The sequence below is a fragment of the Leptidea sinapis genome, chromosome 6, assembly GCF_905404315.1.
Source record: "Leptidea sinapis chromosome 6, ilLepSina1.1, whole genome shotgun sequence".
Classification (NCBI taxonomy): domain Eukaryota; kingdom Metazoa; phylum Arthropoda; class Insecta; order Lepidoptera; family Pieridae; genus Leptidea; species Leptidea sinapis.
The window spans coordinates 10859734-10879363 of NC_066270.1; the positions used below are offsets into that span (position 1 = coordinate 10859734).

Below are 19630 nucleotides of genomic sequence, written 5' to 3' on the forward strand. Positions count from 1 at the left end.
CAAACAAAAATATGATGTTATTATAGTCACAAAAATATTCATAAAATTATGTCAAATTTATATGTGACCAAATGGCAAACATTCTGCATCAAACTAAATTAGAATTGGGTACGTAAATCGGATCATAAATCTCAGTGTAATCGATGTGAATATACATAAAAAAAATACCAATCGATTTGAGAACCTTGAAGTCGGTTAAAAATTATTTATACTTTTCAGGTCATTATCAGCTTGCGAGATTTTTTTAAGTTATTTAACTATAATGATACATACTTATAGATAACAATTGAAAAACTCGAAATTTTGTTATATCGTATGTGTTTTTTGATATTTTTTTACCAACATGGTTAAAATGAAAGGCCAAAGAGAACTAAAGTTTCGAAAACATTAAAATTTATAAATGACTAGCTGACCCGACAGACGTTGTTCTGTAGATAATAAAAAAAATACTGTTTTATAGGAATTTGCCAATAATATTTCAAAACATCAAGAATTATTTCGTAAAAAATGCTCCCTGTTGTCATAATGAAATTGTTTCACCTCATACCTGTCAAACTGTGCGTCACTAAATTCTCTCATAGAAAATATGTCCATACAAAACAAATATTGAAAAAAACAAATAATTATGGGTCCCTAATCGAAATAAAAACTATCGTATCTCTCATCTTGGACCAAACTGCACTCCATTAAGTGATCCCCATTAAAATCCGTTCATTAGTAGGAGTCCATCGCGGACAAACAACGTGTCACGTAATTTATATATATTAAGATGTGTACATGTCAAGATAATTATAAAAAGAATTATAAATATAAGCTCAAAAGTTATATCATAGTATTGTTATTAGCCACTGTAACCGTGTTAAATTAACACTAAAGAGAAAGAAATTAATGTCATCGAGTCAAGGACAACATAATGTTAAGAAATATTTAATACGTTGTAAAATTAATTCTTACACATTAATAACCTAATAAATAACAAATGAATGAATGAATTATAGCACGAAACTCACGGAAATTAATGTTGCTATAATCTATGACTGAGCCATGAAAGACCACAGATAATAGCGCATAATATAATTTTGCAATTTTAAAGAACCTTCGCGGTAATTTTACTTTTGTATCTGTTTAGTTCTCGCGCGTGTCGGTTGGCGGTATTTTGTGTATAATATTTACAAGTTGCGTGCCATGTATTAAAATATGAATAACATACAAAAATTTTCGTGGTGAGTAAATAATTATATTCACATTATTAATTCAAATAATATTAAGATTTCATTAACGCGTACAAATATTAAAAAAAAAATGTCAACTTAAGTTTACGAGCGAAATAAGGTTGCTCGAAAAATTATTTTAACTAGATATATTTAAATATTAATTTGAAATAAGAATTTATTTAATGTTTTTACCAATATGTAATTTTTTTTAAATTGATAACCCTCACTTCTGGAATTAATTACACAAATTAATTTGAAAACAAAATTTATGAACGATCCGGGACTCGAAACCGCGACTTCTCGCGTTCCGTGTGAGCGCTCTTCCACTGAGCCAACCGTTCGAGTGACTTAAAGTTCACAAATCTTGATATTTTATTTTTATTTTATTTATTTATTGGAAAAAAAACAACTTAAGTTATGTTAGTACACATTGTAACATATAATTTATATCACAGAAGCCAATTAAGTTTCCAAAAACATACGATTTTGTTATACAATTAAACATAAGGCGAAAAAAGTACACAAAAAAAATTAAACAAAAGTTATCTAATTTATCGGTTGGACATATTTTAAGGATGTTTAAGTTATTCTCTATATGTTTTGTTCAAATCTCTGAATTCATATATGTACCATAAATTTATAAAAAAATATTGAATTACATTCGAACATTATACACATAGTTTATTTTCTATTTTTATCGTTACTTTTATTATGTATGTATGTAGTAAGTAAATAAATTGGTTTTTGGTAAGGGAAGACCGTAGAATCCAATTACAATGTCTGATAAGTGTATTGTTGATATAAAATAAGTAAAATAAAATGACATCATAATGTAGCTATTCTACTAGTAACTATATTTTGTTAATTATTTTAGAGGTATTAGAATTTAAAAAAATCAATCATTATATTCTTTTACTAACGCCTCTCTGTACATATTCCTATATCTGTATAGATGTAGTTTTCGCCTAAATTGCCACTACCCTTGTGTTTTTTTATATGAGAGGGGGCAAACGGGCAAGAGGCTCACGGGATGGGGAGAGGTGAAGTAACTGCTCATGGGCATCCGCAACACCAGGGTTCAAGAGATGTGTTGCCAGCATTTAAATTGTTTTTATGTATGAAAATAAGAGATGAGACGAGCAGTAGGTTCAGCTGATGGTGATTAATACATCCTGGCCCATTACAACGCAGTGCCGCTCAGAATTCTTGAAAAACCCAAAAAATTGGAGTGGCACTACAATTGCGCACGTCACCTTAAGACATATTAAGTGCAATGGGCAGGGCGTATCAATTACCTTCAGCTGAACGTCCTTCTTGTCTCGTTCCTTATTTTCATTAAAAAAAATGAAATATGCCAGTTTATGAACACACCGTCACTGTTATGATTCTACTTAACTTAGATAATTTATGCGTCTAGATAGAGTCTCTTGCTTTAACAATTGTGGCAACGCATGAAAACAGGCCCGGTTTATTACTTTAGTGTGCATAACAGCTACGTCTTACACTCGCGCTACATCAGTCACTTTGTTATAGTGTGCGTGCGTTTGTTTAAAATACCGATTGATTGCGGCTATTTTTTGCAAAGACATAAGATGTTAAGTCTCATTTGCCCATGGACATCCGCAACATCAGGTGTATCAAGAAATGCGTGGCCGGCCTTTAAGTATGCTTATTTCTTGAAGGTCCCTATGTCGTATCTGTTCGAGAAAACCGCAGCCGGTAATTAATTCCACAAAGTGGCTTCCGAGGCAAGACACTTCTTGTAAAATGCGCGGTTGTGGAATGCCAGACGTCAACGTGATACGGGTGGTATTTTGCATTTTGACGTAATGTCCGTTGGTGGAATTCGGCCCACATTGGAATCAACCCGAACCGCTCCTCTGAGCACTCCCCGTGATAAATGCGGTAGAAGATGCAGAGAGAACCCACATCTCTTCGCAATGCTAAAGAATCAAGCTGATCGGAGATGACTTGATCGTCAATGATTCGAGCCGCTCTTCGTTGTATGCGGTCAAATGTAAGAAGCTGGTACTAGGGAGCACCCGCCCAGAGGTGAGAACAGTACTCCATGTGAGGCCAAATTCGGGCGTTATATAGTCGCAGGCGGTGGCTTATAGTGAAGTACTCTCTCGCCTTACTGAGAGCACCAAGCTTTTTGGAGGCGAGAAACGAAAACTGCGTTTGAAGGTATGGGTGCTGGTGCACCAGTTGGAGGCTCCGTTAGCACCGGATGCCGGCTAGATTATGGGTACCGCAACGGCGCCTATTTCTTCCGTGAGGCAGTAATGTGTAATCATTACTGTGTTTCGGTCAGAAAGGCGACGTAGCTAGTGAAATTACTAGGCAAATGAGACTTGACAACGTATGTCTTGAGGTGACGAGCGCAATTTATAGTGCCGCTCAGACTTTTTGAGTTTTTCAAGAATCCTGTCCGGCACTGTATTGTAATGGGCAGGGCGTATCAATTACCATCTGCTGAACGTCGTACTCGTCTCGTCCCTTATTTTCATTAAAAAAAAGGATTATTCCAGTTTATTATTATTACTTAACTTAAATAATTTATGCGTGTTGATAGAGCCTCTTGCTTTAACAACGTTGTGGCAACGCACAGGCCAGGTTTATAAGCTTAGAGTGCATGACAGCTAGGTACGTCTTACACTCGCGATACATCAGTTTGTTTTAGTGTGCGTGCCTTTGTTTATAAAAGAGACTAGCTGTTTGCCGCTTTTTTAATAATAATATTACTAGGTAAAAATATGTTTCTAAATTATAATTTTAATAATATGATTATTAATATTATAATTATTAATACATTATATATTACTAGCTGACCCAGCAAACGTTGTATTGCCAATATTAAAATCGCGATACAAAAGTAACTGTTGATCGTAGATGGGTGAAAATTTGAAGTTGTATGTATTTTTTAATGCTGATTCATAATCAAACAAATTTAAAAAAAAAATAAAAAAAATATTGGCGTGGACCATCCTTAACACTTAGGGGGGTGAAAAATAGATGCTGTCCGATTCTCAGATCTACCCAATATGCTCTCAAAATTTCATGAGAATCGGCCAAGCCGTTTCGAAGGAGTTTAACTACAAAACACCGCGACATGAGAATTTTATATATTAGATTTACACACAAGACAGGCAGCAAAGACTGCTCAGTGATTTCTCCACGATACCAGACAATTACATAGTCAAATCAAATTATCACAATAATATAAAATAAAATAATAATAATAGCTCGTTCTAAGCTGACTCTAAAAAACTGTTTAAGCTAGAGTCGGACTCATACACCAAAGGTTCCGTACAAGATGTAACAGTATGCATTTTACAAAAGATATATTTTAGGAGCCATTTTGGAATTTGCCGTCCTCGATTTACTTAATGTTGGGCGATATAGACGACTAATATAGCCCAGTGGATAGTGACCCTGCCTACTGAGCTAGAGGTCTCGGGTTCGAATCCCGTTAGGTGCAAACATTTATCTGATGAATAGGATTGTTGATAGATTGTTTCCGAGTCATAAATGTTTATATGTATATCTAATATATAAAATTCTCGTGTCACGGGACGGAACTCCTCCGAAACGGCTTCACCGATTCTCATGAAATTTTGAGTGCATATTGGGTAGGTCTGAGAATCGGACAACATCTATTTTTCATCCCCCCTAAATGTTAAGGGTGGTCCACACGATTTTATTTTTTTATTTTTTTGACATTTTTTTTTATTATTATGATTTGAAGTTGTATGTATTTTTTAATGAGTCAGCATTAAAAAATACATACAACTTCAAATTTTCACCCATCTACGATCAACAGTTACTTTTGTATCGCGATTTTAATATTATTCTGTTCCATCCACCAAACTGATATAGGGTTGCAAGATGGCAATCGAATACAATAATTGTAGTACGATATATTTGGTAGGTCTGAGAATCGGTTGCAACAAAATTTTAATAATTATTTTTTTTTAATATTATGTTATATGGCAATACGACGTTTGCTGGGTCAGCTAGTCTTAATATATATAAATTACGTGAAACGTTGTTTGTCCGCGATGGACTTCTAAATTAATGAACGGATGACGGGATTACTTCATGAAGTGCAGTTTAGTCCAACTTGAGATAGTTTTTATTTCGATTTAGGACCGATAATTATTTTTATTTTCATTATTTGTTTTGTATGGACATATTTTCTATGAGAGAATTTCGTGACGCACGGTTTGACAGTTCCACTGTGAAACGATTTCATTATTACAACAGGGAGCATTTTTGACGAAATAATTCTTGATGTTTTGAAATATTATTGGCAAATTCCTGTAATACAGTATTTTTTTTACTATCTACAGAACAGCGTCTGTCGGGTCAGCTAGTTGTATTATATAACAAAAACACAGGTTATGCCTAGCTTGTGGCAAGATAATTTGTTCAAACGTTTTTCAATATTATTATTATTATTACTATCAATAGTAGTAATAATAATAATAAAGCCCTTTTATTTCCTTAACTAACAAAATATAAAAAATATAATATTAAAATAAATTTTGCATAGTAAATAACTATGAAAACTATCAATAGTGATACTCAGTAAATAAATTCAATAACAATTGTTCATCATAAAGCCTACTACTCGGCTAAGTCTAACAACTTGACTGTTGCTTCTCAATATATTCTTGATATGTTCATAGGCACATCAATGAATTTGTTAGAAACTCTCATAACCATAATGTTAGCACCAGGAACAGATATAAACTTTTAATACCTACTACTCGGCTAAGTCGAGTTAGTAAGTCTTTTGTATGGCGATGTATATGCTTTTACAACAAGATCCCAGAAAAATTCAAAAGAATTGTTAAAAAACGTTTGTGTGGTAAACGTTACTATAACATAAATGACTTTCTTAATGATACCACAGATTGGGAATGGCGTGATCGCCCTCAGGCTATTAAATAATAAGTTTAATTGTACAATATTACTTTGTAAACATACTTTTTCGATGAAAAAAAGTAAGCCCGAAAAAGAAAAAAAAAAGAAAAGCCCGCTAAGTTTGTTGCGCCCATTCTTCTCAGGTCTGAGGCATTGTTTTTGGAATGAGTGGTAGTTTATTTTGAATAAAAATATTTGAGCTTACTGACATACTGTTTTCGGATGTTTACGGAACCCTTAAAAGTAGTTGGCATACTAAACAAAAACCTACAGTTATTATACTGTAGGCTTTTTTTTATGGAATAGGAGGACAAATGAGCTTACGGGTCACCTGGTGTTAAGTGATCACCGCCGCCCACATTCTCTTGCAACACCAGAGGAATCACAGGAGCGTTACCGGCCTTAAGGAAGGTGTACGCGGTTTTTTTGAGGGTACCCATGTCGTATCGTCCCGGAAACACCACACAAGGAAGCTGATTCCACAGTAGTATAGTACGTGGAAGAAAGCTCCTTGAAAACCGCACTGTGGAGGACCACCACACATCCAGATGGTGGGGATGATATCCTAACTTGTGGCGTGTCGTGCGAAGGTGGAATTCGGTGGCTCCTGCCACCATCAGGTGAAACAGCTCTTCGGAACACTCCCCGTGATAAATGCGGTAGAAGACACACAATGAAGCGACGTCTCTACGCAACTTCAAGTGATCCAGCCGTTCACAGAGCTCTGGGTCCCCTAGTAGACAAAACTAGCTAAGCACACATTAGCAAATAGAAATTATCAAATTCAAATATTTTTATTGAAAATAGGATGTGACATCACTTATTGAAAGTCAAAAAACTATCACCCATTCTAAAATGAATGCCTCAGACCTGCGAAAAATGAGCGCAACAAACTCAGCAGGCTTTTTCTTTTTCATGGAATAAATATGTTTACAAAGTAATATTGTACAATTAAACTTATTATTTAAAAGCCTGAGGGCGGTCACTCCTTTCCCAATCTGTGGTATCATTAAGAAAGTCATTTATGTTATAGTAACCTTTACCACACAAACGTTTTTTAACAATTCTTTTGAATAACGTAATACTTTTGTTTTGAACATTTTCTGGGATCTTGTTGTAAAAGCATATACATCGCCCCACAAAACACTTACTAACTCGACTTAGGCGAGTAGTAGGCATAATAAGTTTATGTCTGTGCCTGGTGTTAACATTATGGTTATGACAGTTTCTGGCAAATTCACTTATGTGCCTATGAACATACATTACATTATCAAGAATATATTGAGAAGCAACAGTCAAGATGTTAATTTCTTTGAATTTTGCTCTCAATGATTCTTTAAAATCATATCGGGCTGTCGTGTTGTGTATACGCTATTATATTCTTAGTCTATGTTACCGCTTATTTAAATAACAAGTTCGACAATATGACGCTGTCATATCAGCTGCTATACAACTTTCAACGAAACTTGTTCAAAATCCGATAAATCTATGAACAAAGGCTAACATGTCGATTTCATAATAATAACATCGATTTAATTGGAAAGGAAACAAGTCTTTACGTAAGCAGACGTTTTATAAAACGCCGTATATTTTCCTCAATACCTACTATTGTTAAGAACAAGGCTTCAAGAATCATTAATGAAGCCTCATTGTTTCCCACAAAGTAGATACTTGGCTAAGTACACGTCATCTTGTTAATTTTAAGGCGAAGAGTAAGCCGAAAACATGCAAACATGGTATTTTTAGACAAGTTTTGTGGTGAAAGTATAGCATTTCGAGCTATGAACACTACTTAAACCTGTCACACATATCCTTAAGTCTTATTTGTAGGTTGCTAATGCTTGCTGTTGGTTATAGTTAACACTGCCAAGCCTTTTTGAACTACCACTTTTCTTTGAAGTTAAACAAGTTTTTTGGCATGGCGTGACGCATTTTTTTGGTACTTCTCTCAGAAAAGTTATTCTTATAGCTTATACTTTTTTGTGTAGGTTCATTTATTCAGATTAGTAGTGAATAACGAGGATTGTAAGCATATAAACTGTTTTCCAAGCAAGAATTTTGTAAATATTGGCTTTGTTACATAGGTGGCGGGCCAGCAGCCGTGAACTCATATCGCTCAAGGTCGCTGGCATTAAGAGTCGCCTTAATATTTATGTCATTAGTTATTTATTTATATTGTTGGAGAATCTACAGCTGAATATTTTACAATAGTCACGTGATAAAATAACAAAAAGCCATTTACAGATTCCCACGAGTAGCTATGTAAAATAAAAATCAAAAACAAAGTGAGAGTTACGTATACATATCAAAAGCTTAACACTAATGAATTAATTATCTAATCACATATTAACAGCTCGACCACCAAATTGACCAAAGAACTCATTTCCTAATTGACGCTTAATGGAATCAGAGCTGCTACAGAATAAGTCAAGATCTAATTCTTTTCATAATTTGTTGAAGTTATTGCTGACGTACGATGAATGAATTTTGACGATAGTTGGTGCTGACGGGGATATAAAGATAGGAGCATATTTACGAGCTAAAATTATGCTCGAGTTTGTCAGCTTCTCAGTAAACCTGCAGTATAATAACTGTAGGTTCATTCAAATTGTTATTTTTAATGTGATATCCTTCGTCCCCTCATTCTGCTTCTTCACACGGGCGCTTTCCGCAACTCGACGTCATATGCGCCTATTTTGCGTGCGAGGATGGGAGAGGCTACTCCAACCAGCCAAGCTCCTCCAAGAAGTCACCCAACTTCTTTCTTCTTCTTCTTCTCCTTCGTCCCCTTCCTCGAGATACAAAATTTTCTTCCACATACAACCAAGCTGTGAAATGGGCTTTTGTTTGATACGAAACGAGTGCCTTCAAAAAATGCGTGCCTGTGATTCCTCTGGTATTGCAAGAGAATGACAGCGGTGATCACGTAGCACCAGGTACTTTCGCTCGTTTGTCCTCCTTTTGAATAAAAAAGAGGAAGCCCGCTGTGTTTCTTACGCCCGTTCTTCTCACGTCTGAGTGGCGTTTCATATGTGATTTTATGTCAATGCACAAATGCATATGTATTATTCATATACCAAATTACTAATTAAAATTTATAACTATTATAATTATTAGTTACGAAATTTGTAGAAGTTTAATAATTACATAATATTTCGTAAATCTCTGTTCTTGTTAAGAAATAACGTTGTGCAGAGCAGAGTTGTCAAACTTTGCGTCAAAAAATTTATTTCATTAGTCACACAAAAATAAAATTTTAGGTTAAAAAATAGTAAGGGTCGTGCGAATCGAAATTAAAACTATCCTATATCTCAAGTTGCTTTAAACTACACACAGTATGCAAAATCTGATTATAGTTGGTTCAGTAGCTTAAGAGTTCATCGCGGACAGACAACGTGACACGAAATTTTTACATAATATGTAAAATCTTAGGTCATTTATAATTAATAGACTATAACAGCTGTGAAAACGTCGAAAAAAATTGACATTAGAACTAACCTCTATTTTGAGCAATTCACTAACACAAACTGTTATACAAATCGCGATTGTAATACGTAGCTTGTCACGCACCCTTAACTAATATTCCTGTCCTGTTTTTATCTAACGGTTGTCTAAGAGCAAGAGACTATCTAGACGAATAAATTATTTAAGGTAAAAATGATAAAGATTTGTGTATATTCAAAGATTTTTGAACAAAAATATTTCAATTTGAAAATTTAAGTTGAATGCCTAAAGAAAAAATAATTATAGTCTTTCGTAGAAATTTTTTAATGACTATTCAAGATTTAGTTTGATATATTATAAGAGTATATAATTTTTTACTTATTATTTATTTACATATGACTTAATAATTAATAACACTGTTTATAGAAAAAATAATAAAATAAAAACTTAAGTAATCTAATAAAATTAATTAATTACAAATAGAAAATATAATTTAGAACGCTGTCGGCAGGTAACCTCTTTGTATGGCCAAACTTATCCTTTGACAGAGGTACGTACCAGATCTTGGGTCACCTGTTAAATCGGTTAGACGCCTGGATAATTCTGTTATGAGTTTTTGAGCCGATGGACCCCAAGGACCCATCGTCTCCACCCCAAAGGGAACAAATATGTATCCATCACCGAGTGATGCATATTTCCTCCGCTTTAGGTTTTCGGCAGTTTCCGCCGCTGCACCTGCCACTCTAGATGAAAATATAATATAATACACTCGAGTATATACACGAGTTTTTTGTCCTTCATCCTTGAAAACTCCTTGAACACGATCTAAACATGATATGTAAAACATACACCAAAAGACATTTTTTACAATATTTGTCTGTTTGTCTGTTTGTTCCGGCTAATCTCTGACATGGCTGGATCGATTTTGACGGAACTTTTACTGGCAGGTAGCTGATGTAATAAGGAGTAACATAGGCTACTTTTATTTTAGAAAATCCTTTTATTTAAGAAAAATACAGTAGTGTTGCAATGTCCAAGAAACGGTCTAACTTTAAAAATAATTTATATGGCAAAAATACGTTTGCCGGATCAGTCTCGTATCGAAATAAAAACTATCCTATATCTTAAGCTGGATCTAACTACGTGCAGTGTGCAAAATCTTATTAAAATCTGTTCAGAAGTTACGGATTTCATCCCGGAGAAATAAAGTGACACGAAATTTTTGCATATAAAGATTATTTAATAAAAATATTTGAAATTTGAATGCCCAAGTAAAAAAATAAATATATTTCATAGAAATTACATCATAAAAAGACTTATATAATATCGATAAATAATGACGATTCAAGATTTAGTTTGATAAATTATAAACGAGTTTATTTACCTTTATCCTTGAAAACTCTTTGAACACGATCTCTACATGATATTATGTAATAAAATCAAAGCATGCCGTGTCGGTTCACTAAATATTTTATCAAAAAACAAATCACACGTGTTGTACTAAGGTAATCAAAAATATTAAATTATATAATTTTTAGAGTTATTGTCTTATTGTGGAAGCCTTAGATCATTTACGGCCGTTCCCAATATACTATCTACAGATAGAGATAAATTAACTTCTACTGTCAGTAATTAGCTGTCAATAATCTGAAGCAGTCCCAATATACCCGATAGTCATTCATATCGCCTTGTATTGGGACGCCTTAATTGCAATTTACATACAAACTTCTATCACTGGTAAGCTATACGTCGTCCCATTGACAGACAGCGTGAACGGATAAGATGAGTTACCGCCGATAAGTTTATTGGGACAGAAAAGTCAACGATAGTTACGATTTTTATCTCAATTAAGAGATAGACTGAATATTGGGAACGGCCGTTAATCGTCTAGATAGACTATGACAGGTGTGAAAACGTCGAACAAAATAGACTTTAGAACTAATGATATTATATACAATTAATATCATTGTTAAGAACGCTTAATGCAGATATTAATGGTTGTTACTTATGCTATAATTAAAAAAAATATATTGAAGTAGACGTTACTTTGCGGAAATCCATAATTATACAAATGATTTGCGACACTTGTCTCGTGCCAGATTTTGGCGAGAAAACACGTCCTGAGGATGCCTCGTGTAGAGGCGAAACACGTGTCGAATTGTTTAAAGTCAAATATTGGCGGAATTGCATATGTACATGCTATAATTACTAATACATTATTTACTGTGGTAAGATCGATCAAAATGTCTCACGGTCAGATTATTAATTTTAATTGAAGATTTATCCAAAATTTTGATCATCTATACTAATATTATAAAGCTGCAGTGTTTGTTTGTTTGTTTGAACGCGCTAATCTCTGGTACTACTGGTCTGATTTGAATGATTCTTTCAGTGTTGGGTAGTCCATTTATCGAGGAAGGTTATAGGCTATGTTTTTTTTTTCAAAATTGGGGATCCGTAATAAAATTGCTATTTTGTAACACAAGGTGTAGTAAAATCGAAAACCTATTTTTGCGTGCGCTGCAAAAACTATTGACAATAGAACAAAATGATGTACAATATATATATAGGCAATATTTTATTACTTATAAAACTATCGCGTGAATTATACTTTATATGGCAAAACAACGTTTGCCGGGTCAGCTAGTGTTTTATAAACGTCTAGATATACTATGACAGTTGTTAAAACGTCAAAAAATAAAGAAATTTAGAACTAATCTGTATTTTGAGCTATTCATGGACACTAAAACAAAGTGTCATACAAATCGCGAGTGTAAGACGTAGCTTGGCACGCACACTAAACTAATATTACAGGCCTATTTTTATCGATTGTCTAACAGCAAGAGACTCTATCTACACGTATTAATTATCTAAGGCGCAAAGCTTATATTTATGTAACATTCTAATCGGTTAACAATTCACATCGCAATCTATTCGTCTTCTAGCTCAGAAGTATAAGGTAGTAATATAAGAAACAGGAACATATCATATGTCGGATTATATAAAAACCAATCACACATGAAGGGCTCGGTTAATCATGTGTATCTGTTACTCTGTAAACCTACAAGATACTATATTCTATGTACCTTTATATATGTATATGTTATATAGGTGTATGCACCTACCTATGTGTTTCATTTAACCTGACCATAAATATTGTCCCAACTTAAAAACTTTTAATTTATGATGTGAAACTTCTTTTTTTTTTTTTTATGGAATAGGAGGACAAACGAGCGTACGGGTCACCTGGTGTTAAGTGATCACCGCCGCCCACATTCTCTTGCAACACCAGAGGAATCACAAGAGCGTTGCCGGCCTTTAAGGAAGGTGTACGCGCTTTTTTTGAAGGTACCCATGTCGTATCGTCCCCGAAACACCGCACAAGGAAGCTCATTCCACAGCTTTGTAGTACGAGGGAGAAAGCTTCTTGAAAACCGCACTGTGGAGGACCGCCACACATCCAGATGGTGGGGATGATATCCTAACTTGTGGCGTGTCGTGCGATGGTGAAATTCGGCGGCAGGAATCAGGTTAAACAGCTCTTCGGAACACTCCCCGTGATAAATGCGGTAGAAGACACACAATGAAGCGACGTCTCTACGCAACGCTAAGTGATCCAGCCGTTCACAGAGCACTGAGTCCCCGACAATTCGAGCTGCTCTACGTTGCACGCGGTCAAATGGATCGAGCAGATACTGGGGTGCACCAGACCAGAGATGACAGCAATACTCCATGTGTGGCCGCTAGAATGTGGGCCGGCTTGAAGTATTGCCGTGCTCTATTGATGACGCCCAGCTTCTTCGAAGCCAATTTGGCTTTGCCCTCCAGATGGCCACGGAATTGGCAATCGCTCGAGATTTCGAGACCCAGTATTCCGATACTAGGCGCGGCTTTAAGAGAAGTGTTCTCGAAGAGCGGTGATACGACAAATGGGGTTTTTTTAGTGGTAAACGCGCCAACTTGAGTCTTCTGGGGGTTAAATTGGACAAGGTTCAATTTACCCCATTCCGCGACCTTCTCGAGAGAGGACTCGATAGAAGACACAAGTTTCTCCCGGCACTGGTCGACGATTTCCCGAGAGAGACCTGCATGGCCCGTGTATACGGCATCACCAGTGCTGTCATCTGCATAGCAATGCATGTTGGAGGTGTCCAACATATCATTGATATGCAGAAGAAACAACGTAGGAGATAGCACACAGCCTTGGGGCACTCCAGCATTCACGGGCTTCGGGTTCGAGCAATATCCGCCGACAACGACCTGTATGCTACGCCCAGTGAGGAAGCTGGAGGTCCACTTGCACAAGCTCTCGGGAAGCCCAAATGATGGAAGTTTTGAGAGGAGCGCCTTGTGCCATACACGATCAAAGGCCTTCGCTATATCCAGGCTAACTGCCAGGCCTTCCCCCTTGCTTTCAATAGCCGCCGCCCATCTATGTGTTATGTATACCAGAAGATCACCTGCCGACCGTCCATGGTGAAACCCGTACTGTCGGTCGTTAATCAACTGGTGACCCTCTAGGTATACTAAAAGCTGGTGGCTAATTATGCTCTCCATGATTTTGGAGAGCAGGGAGGTGATAGCAATAGGCCTGTAGTTCGCCGGATCCGAACTGTCTCCTTTTTTTTGGATCGGATGGACAAGGGCTGACTTCCATGAGTCAGGGACTACGCCTTTGGAATAAGAGTGCCGGAATAAACGCGTTAGCACCGGCGTCAACTCAGGGGCACACGTTCTAAGCACGATTGGAGAAATGCCATCCGGCCCGCTCGACTTCCTGACGTCCAACGTAAGCAGAGCTCGCCTAACAGTTTTCTGTCTGAACTGTACTTCAGGCATAGAGCTCTGACACCGCGGGATGGTCGGCGGTGTTTTTCCGTTGTCGTCAAGAGTCGAGTTGGAGGCGAAAAGAGCGCACAGGAGCTCGGCTTTCTCTTTTGCCGTATGGGCCAGGGTGTCATTTCTCATGTGCAACGGCGGCATGGACGGCTGGTTGAAGTTACCAAGAGCAGCTTTCGACAACGACCAGAACTTGCGTGTTCCGGTCGGGTAACTGGAAAGCTGCTCGCCGATTTTGACGACGTGCTTAGACTTCGCACGGGCGATTTGCCGCTTAAAAAATCTGTAGGCACGGTTATATTTCCTCTTAAGAACTTTGCAGTTCGGATCCTTTGTGCCCAGCGCCGCAACCCAAGTTCGATACGCCTGTTTTTTGCAGTCAGATGCTGCTTTAACTGACGCATCGAACCAGGGCTGTGATCTGCCACCGATCGGTACTACAGAGCTTGGTATAAAAATATCCATGCCCTGCAGTATCACATCGCCTACTGCAATGGCGCAGGCACTAGGATCACCCGAAGAGAAACAAACCTTGCCCCAAGGGTAGGATGCAAAAAAGGAACGCATCCTATCCCAATCTGCTGACTTGTAGTGCCAAACGCGGCGGGTCGCTGGTGGTCTGCGACGTTGGCGTCGGATAGGCACTACACTCCTGACCAGGCAATGGTCGGACGTTCCAAGAGGGGCGTCGACAAAGACCTGGTAACCATCGGGATGTGTAGTCAGCAGAAGATCTAATAAGGACGGCATGTGGCTATCCACATCCGGGAGCCGCGTTGGCGACTCAACCAATTGGGACAGACCATACGCCAATGCAAAATTATGCACAGATCGCCCTGCGTAGTCTGTGGTACGTGATCCAAGCCATTCGGCATTGTGCCCGTTGAAATCACCCAAGACCACGATTTCAGCGGAGGGCATCTGTGCAAGCACGACGTCAATTGCAGCTTGAACGCAGCCCATGAGATGATCGGTTTCTGCGTTACCACTATGGGACCTGTAGACACACGCATAGATACGGACGCGGTCGTCTAAATCTACGCGGAGCCAGAGAGTAGACAGGTCCCTACCCTCAAAATTGCCGAGACGGCGACAGCAGATATCCTCCCTAACGTACACACATACCCCGGCATGAGGCAAAAAGTTGTGCTCAATTTTGTACCCGGGGTACGTTAAATATGACGTATCGCTAGGTCGAGATATCTGCGTCTCCGTAAGGAAACACAAGGCCGGCTGCGCCGTCTCAAGGTGGTGGTGGACGGCGATTAAATTGGAGTGAATTCCCCTGATATTGCAAAAGTCCACGTTGAGCGTGGAGCGGGGTGCCGTGGTGTTACTGCCTCGTTTGTCCTCGGTCATGCGCGGTTCTGTGCCCACCCCAGAATACGAAGGGCGGCCCGAGCGAGAGTGCTCGGGGAGGGATTCTCCGGCTCTGGTAGAGCTGGTACCCTCCTGGGGTAATATCTTTTTACGGACCGCTCTCATAATTTGTGTGGGGGGGGGGGGGAAGGGATGGCCTCCGGTCCTCGACACAAACCTATGCGAAACATAGCGGCACTAGGCCGCTACTTCACGCCGGTATTCTGTGCGAGTGTGGTAATTAACCCGGACGAATCTGGCCCGATTGTGCTGACGTCATAAGACGGCAGCGTGACTCTCCCACTTCTAAAAAGCCCTTAGTCGCCTCTTACGACACCCACGGGCCTGGGACTCCCCTATTCTTTTTACGCCCCGGAGAAAGTACAGGGCAAGCATGTGGGTAAAATATTAAAAAGATAGGTAGCGTACCCGGTGAACGTGTCACCGTTCGGAAATCTCCGTAAAATCTTCTCGTCCCAAATACCTCAGTGTCTGAAAACGAAGGTGTGTATTGCCAGTGATGACTTACGGTACGCAGACTTGGTCGCTAACTATGTGGGCCTGATAAAAAAGCTCATGGTCACTCAAAGGGCAATGGGGAGGGCTATACTTGGAGTTTCCCTGCGAGATCAGAAATCAGAGATCATTGGGAGAACTACAGTCGCCTAAATGATTGCAACACTGAAGTGGCAGTGGACAGGGCACATAGTTCGACGGACAGATGGCCGGTGGGGCAGATAAGTCCTCGAATGGCAACCACGTACCGGAAGACGCAGTGTTGGTAAGCCCGCCCACAAGATGGTCCGACGATCTGGTCAAGATCGCCGGAATACGTTGGATAAAGGCAATGCAGGATCGATCGTCGTGGAGATCTTTGGCCTTTGTCCAGCAGTGGACGTCTACCGGCTGATGATGATGACATTCTACACATAGGAGCTCTTAGAACGACTTTGGTTTGACTTCTAGGTCCTTTAGTTAACATTGAATTGTTGATTGTTACGTCATTTTATTTCCACCTATGTGCACTGCCGAATTAACAATTCGATTAAATAAATTGATTTGCATCTTGCTTGCAAAACTATTATATAAGTTGATTTATCGTCTACAGATAACTGTAATAGACTTCATTAATCGTTCGACAAAAATAAAATGAATATATTAGCGCCTTGGACTAGTTATTTATTTTATGTCTTAAGTAATATCTTTAATAACTGAAAGAGTGTAGAGACTATAAAAAACTTTTACTTATAAAAATGTGGATGATTGTTATCCCTTGTACTTAAGTTTTGTAAGAGGGGTGACATCCGCGTGAACCGCCTCATTCAGAGTCTATTAAGAAGGTTGGTGCCCGCGATCTTGACAGGCGCCAAGAGGAGTACCGGATGTGTTAATAACGTCGTTCCCGGACTCCTCCTACTAAGGCGCGGTAGGGTACAGTGTGGTTTTAGTCGGTCCGATTCTCACACACCACCCCACCGCTGGGAGTTTCCACCCGCTAAAAAAAAGAAAAAAAAAGGTAGTTAAAAAGATGCTTAAACCTTTTCTTGAACAACTGATGAGAATGTAACTAAATAACGTTTGGTTTGGGGTTTTAAAAACTACTTAAAAACACTTTGTAAATGAAGCGACCGCCCTCAGGCTATTTATTAAATTAATACTTTTGTAACGAAATTTTAGTAAGAAAAGCCGCTGTAAAGTCTGATATATTATTTAATTATCTTTTCGAATGTGTGGTAGATTTTGACGATCTATAAGTGATTTTAAAAATCCCATTTTGAACAAAAATCTTTGATTTCATTTAGTGTGAATTATTCAAAATAATTATAAGTGTCAAGTATCATCTTGTATTGTTAATCTTATGTCTGAAGGTGACAAGCACAACTGTAATGCCGCTCAGAATTATTGGGGTTTTCAAGAATCCCGAGCCACACTGCATTGTTATGGGCAGGGCGTATCAATTACCATCTGCTGAACATTCTGCTCGTCTCGTCCCTTACTGTCATAAAAAAGAAGTAGGAAAAATATCTGCCATCTGCGAGCTATTCTGGCGTGCGATGGTAGTACCGTTGGAGTAATAAGTATACAATGTAGAATGGAAATGTTTATCTTAAAAATACCGAGACAGCATAATATATCTAACTTTTATGTGTAAGTCATTATCGGCAATATTTAAAAAATACTATTAAAATTGATAATTAATTATAATGCACATTTGGTGGCATCAAATTGATTTTTGTATGGAAATAAACACTTTTATCGCTTCTGTTATTTAAAGTAGATAATCTTTGCCTTTCGCGCTACATCATTTGGACAATGATTATTTTTAATAGTTACGACGATGACCAACCGAGTGCGCGATACTATGGTGCGGTCCGATGGCGGGCGAACTACTGAATAAATTTAATTCAAATTTGCAATTTTAACAATAGGTCGAGACAACATATAGGCTTCATATTGTCCCACCAGATGCAGGCATATATATATATTTGCTGCTTTTTAGCGTACACGCGGACGAAGTCGCGGGCAGTAGCTAGTATATATAATATAATTATAGTGATGGCTCACTCGCCCCTCGCGTGTCTACTGCCCATATAATTCTGTATGCCTGGTTAAGCATTTGCAATGGTAGTTCAAACTTAGAAAACATGTTCCAATTAGTTCAAAAATTCTGGGAAAAGTTTGAATCTGAATAGCTTTTGATTCCGCCCAACTAGAAATTCAAACATTCATTACATCAAGAACTATTTCGTAACATAATATCCCCCTGTTGTTTTAATGAAATTGTTTCACAGCAGAACTGTCAAACTGTACGTCAATAAATTCTCTCATAGAAAATATGTCCATGCAAAACAAATATTGGAAATAAAAATGATTCTGGGTCCTGGATCCTGGAAATAAGAACTTACATATCTCTCAAGTTTGACTAAACTGCACTCCATGAAGTAATCTCCATTAAAATTCGTTTGTTAGTTTAGGAGTTCACACAACCAACGTTACACAGCCAAGCGTGATTCAACACCCATAGTTAAAAGTGTTAAGAGCTTCACTTCAACAAAATGTAATTTAATATTTGTACCTCCCAGAGTTTGTCTAGCCTACTTTCACTAGCTGCTGCCCGCGATTTCGTTCACGTGGAACCGATCTCTTGTTATTATTCCGTTCTGGTTTGTAGAACACAGAGCATATATTCTTTGAAAACATATTCAATGCACGGACTAGTAAAAAAATAAGGACTCCGTGTCATCTTACATAACAGTGTAGCACCAAAACAAGCCGATTAACGTGTAAATACATAGTCCTACACACACTTACACTACTACAGGCCGATAGGCGGCCATTATGAGAATTATTGTCATCGTCTGTGACAGACCAGTTTGCGTCTCAATAAAATATTTTAAAAATGCCGTCGTGCATTGTGAAAAAGTCTAAAAACGATACTATATAAGTATTTGTGGCTATATATGATTATTTAAGGGAGAAAAAATTGTGTAACTAGTATCGCCCGTAACCGCACTCACACTAGCATAAAGGTGCTTCACTTGCTAATATCACGGCGCGGAGTCCTTCTTTTTTTACTCGTCCGTGATTCGATATACAGTTTTTACATTAGTACGATTTTATTATAATGTGTTATAAAGTTATATAAACTTCATTTTTTCAACTTTAATTCCAATATGAATACGAACGACTACACAAACATTAAATATTTGATGATTCGGTGTTATTATTAGTTGATATATTTCTCAGCCTATCTCATATATTTGAACGAGCAATTTTTGTAAATATTAATTTTTTGTATCTTGCAGTCATCTGTAACGATTTCATTGTAATGTACATTTCTCAGC

The 19630-nt window shown here is 37.8% G+C and overlaps 2 protein-coding genes across 2 annotated transcripts in view; both read left to right on the forward strand.

Annotated features, from left to right (window-relative positions):
* Window positions 1-1108: 1108 nt before the first annotated feature.
* The window catches only part of LOC126965004 (arylsulfatase B-like), a 43292-nt gene continuing 24770 nt past the window's right edge, over window positions 1109-19630 (forward strand). The window contains exon 1 of the mRNA XM_050808401.1: window positions 1109-1223. Coding sequence (XP_050664358.1) covers window positions 1198-1223 — 26 coding nt within the window. The 5' untranslated portion in view covers window positions 1109-1197. The remainder of the gene's footprint in view (window positions 1224-19630) is intronic.
* Window positions 5996-19630, forward strand: part of LOC126965068 (arylsulfatase J-like) — a 70586-nt gene continuing 56951 nt past the window's right edge. The window contains exon 1 of the mRNA XM_050808518.1: window positions 5996-5999. The gene's annotated coding sequence lies outside the window, so the exon portion shown is untranslated. The remainder of the gene's footprint in view (window positions 6000-19630) is intronic.